Source organism: Octopus bimaculoides, chromosome 29, assembly GCF_001194135.2.
Source record: "Octopus bimaculoides isolate UCB-OBI-ISO-001 chromosome 29, ASM119413v2, whole genome shotgun sequence".
NCBI lineage: Eukaryota > Metazoa > Mollusca > Cephalopoda > Octopoda > Octopodidae > Octopus > Octopus bimaculoides.
Genome location: NC_069009.1, coordinates 755,489 through 758,399, shown reverse-complemented (window position 1 = coordinate 758,399; position 2,911 = coordinate 755,489). Strand labels below are relative to the sequence as shown.

The 2,911-nt window shown below is 37.9% G+C and overlaps 2 protein-coding genes across 6 annotated transcripts in view; both read left to right on the top strand.

Moving 5' to 3' along the window:
* The window catches only part of LOC106873847 (slit homolog 3 protein), a 20,679-nt gene extending 17,864 nt beyond the window's left edge, over positions 1-2,815 (top strand). For 4 of the 5 annotated variants that reach the window (XM_052977959.1, XM_052977960.1, XM_014921360.2 and 1 more), the window contains 3 exons: positions 628-719; positions 1,722-1,905; positions 2,507-2,813. In XM_052977959.1, the coding sequence (XP_052833919.1) occupies positions 628-719; positions 1,722-1,905; positions 2,507-2,739 (509 nt within the window). In that variant the 3' untranslated portion in view covers positions 2,740-2,813. Of the gene's footprint in view, positions 1-627; positions 720-1,721; positions 1,906-2,506 lie in introns of all 5 variants that reach the window. The other variant, XM_052977961.1, reaches the window with a different exon arrangement.
* LOC106873850 (adhesion G-protein coupled receptor G6) overlaps positions 1-2,911 on the top strand; it is an 82,527-nt gene that overhangs the window by 70,059 nt on the left and 9,557 nt on the right. The gene's annotated exons all lie outside the window — the stretch shown is intronic.

Genomic DNA, 2,911 nt, shown 5'->3' with positions numbered 1-2,911 from the left:
TCTGTCTGTCTGTCTGTCTGTCTGTCTGTCTATCTATCTATCTATCTAATTATCTATCTATCTATCTATCTAATTATCTATCTATCTATCTATCTATCTATCTATCTATATCTATCTATCTATCTATCTATCTATTTTTCTCTCTCTTGTACAATCCCATTGCCATCCATACAACTACATATATATATAGAAGCAAAAATCTGGCAGGCAAACAGACAGATCTGAAACTGACCTGGAGTCTGATTTAGAGTTTAATTGAATGATTAATCATGTAATTGATGTGTTAATTCATTAAATAACTAACCAATTGACGAATAATAAAGAAGCAAATTAGAATCAGTACGTGTGTTTATTATTGGCATAATGACATTTCTGAGATACAATAAACCTCCAGCATTCGAACAAGTAACCTCTACGCTTTGTTTTGTTGAATTTTTAACAAAACTGAAGCGTTTCCAAATGAAAACAAAAACATGTTTGTAGTTTTAATTGATAATTTCTTTTATATGTCTGAAATATATTGGTTCCAATATTAATATGTATGAGTCCCTTAGTAAATGTTTCCTGTTGGTGCTGTACATTACACTATTTGGTTCCGAAATACGAATATTCTTTTATATTCTGTAGATTACTCGTTATTTCAAAAGAACTTGGAGTGTCAAACATGTTCAGGGATGATGTGCAATGATTCAGAAAGGACAGGCTGTCCAGGAGTAGAGGTAAACTAAAATTTTACTTTCTCCTTTTCTGTTGAAATATATCCGCAGCCGTCAGTATGGCCTGGTAGTTTGTACCATTCTTTCACTAATTGTTTTAGGTACCTATGTAGTCACAAACAGACACACACACCCTCTCGGTCTTGCTATCATAGCATATTGAATATGGAATTACGGAATATCAAAGATTTGACAATTAAAGACAGAGAGAAGAGGATGACCAGCACTAAGTTGGCACTCATTTTCAACAGAGTAGACTGGAGTATCATGAAAGGAAGTGTCTTGTTAAAAATCATGAGATGCTCGCTGGTCCAGTGACAGCTTCTCTATTTTCTCTCCGACAAACATCGTTGTATATAAAATAGGGTTAATAAACGGACGTCATTCTTTATAAGTGGAATATATTTTACAAGGTTGGAGGCGCAATGGCCCAGTGGTTAGGGCAGTGAACTCGCGGTCATAGGATCGCGATTTCGATTCCCAGACCGGACGTTGTGAGTGTTTATTGAGTGAAAACACCTAAAGCTCCACGAAGTTCCGGCAGGGGATGGTGGCGAACCCTGCTGTACTCTTCCACCACAACTTTCTCTCACTCTTACTTCCTCTTTCTGTTGTGCCTGTAATTCAAAGGGTCAGCCTTGTCACACTGTGTCACGCTGAATATCCCTGAGAACTACGTTAAGGGTACACGTGTCTGTGGAGTGCTCAGCCACTTGCACGTTAATTTCACGAGCAGGCTGTTCCGTTGATCGGATCAACTGGAACCCTCGACGTCGTAAGCGACGGAGTGCCAACAAGATTTTACAAGGGATTACATACACAATTATCTTGTAACACATCGTCTGTTTGTTTCGTCTTCATTTGTTTTCTTAAAAATCATCTGGAGTAATTATTCGACTTTTTGTTTGCTATACATCCCGCGTTGCTCTTTCTGCTGTTAGCAATAGTAGTTGTAGTAGTACTTGCTGTGGTAGTAGTATATGACTTTTATATTTATTGTTACAGCCTGTATGCCAATATAAACTATCAATGAATGGCGTCACACTGAAGTTTGAAAGATCTTGCAGGACATACAGAAACTGCCTTGAAGCTATGAGAAACAATACTTTTACGTGCAATAAATGGGCCAATGGCACTTCGTGTGTAGCTTGCTGCAGCGGAAACCAATGTAACAAGAATGATTTCATGGGTAAGCGTTGTTTAGTTTCTGATTTAATCCACCTGATTTCTTACAGATACATATTTACTAAGATGATTTACTACAGATGCATAGTTACTAAACATAGTTTACCATAGAATAATTTATCACATTCATCTGTTGCTGTAACACTATAAAATTAAAAAGAAATCTTCATAAACCTTCAGTGCTTTGGTGACTTCAAATTTTCATATAGGCCTTGAGGATGACTAATCAATATCAAGTAGTAGACCTGCGAACCGTTTTTATCGCAGTTCACCTTGTCATTGAAAGAATAACTTCGTTCAGATTAACTGTGGTTTATGAAGGCTGGTGTATTACAGCTCATTGGTTGTCAACGTCTCGCACTAGCAAGTGTATGTCTTATTCAACTATAGAGAATTCCACTTAATACTACAAACAAGGAGACACTGAGGTGCATAACAATGAGTATGCAGCTCATGAACTGAACATATATTTAGCAATTTTCGCCCTACAGTAAATTGTTAATTAACTCCCAGTGATTCATTAAATGTGTTGTATTTGCTTCTGTTGTTTTGTCTCAGTGCGGATGTAAATTTCTGTAAACTTTATCTAAAATTTTCCATTGCAGGGACTGTTGAGGAATTTTCAAGAAAACTCCTGAATATTTCACAGAAATCAGTGGATTTCAAAGAAGATATTGTCTCGGCTATAGCCATGCTTGAGGAAATGGCGCTATTGATATCAAATGCGTTCGTCAATATAATACTGCGCAAAATACTTCATGGTATCAACGATATGATAAATGCACCAGAGAAGATTTTGGTTGAGGCAGAAAAAGCTAACAGAACTGTCAGCAGGTAAAATTCAGATCACATTTGTTGTTGTGGAGGCGCAATGGCCCAGTGGTTAGGGCAGCGGACTCGCGGTCACAGGATCGCGGTTTCGATTCCCAGACCGGGCGTTGTGAGTGTTTATTTAGCGAAAACACCTAAAAGCTCCACGAGGCTCCGGCAGGGGATGGTGGCGAACCCTG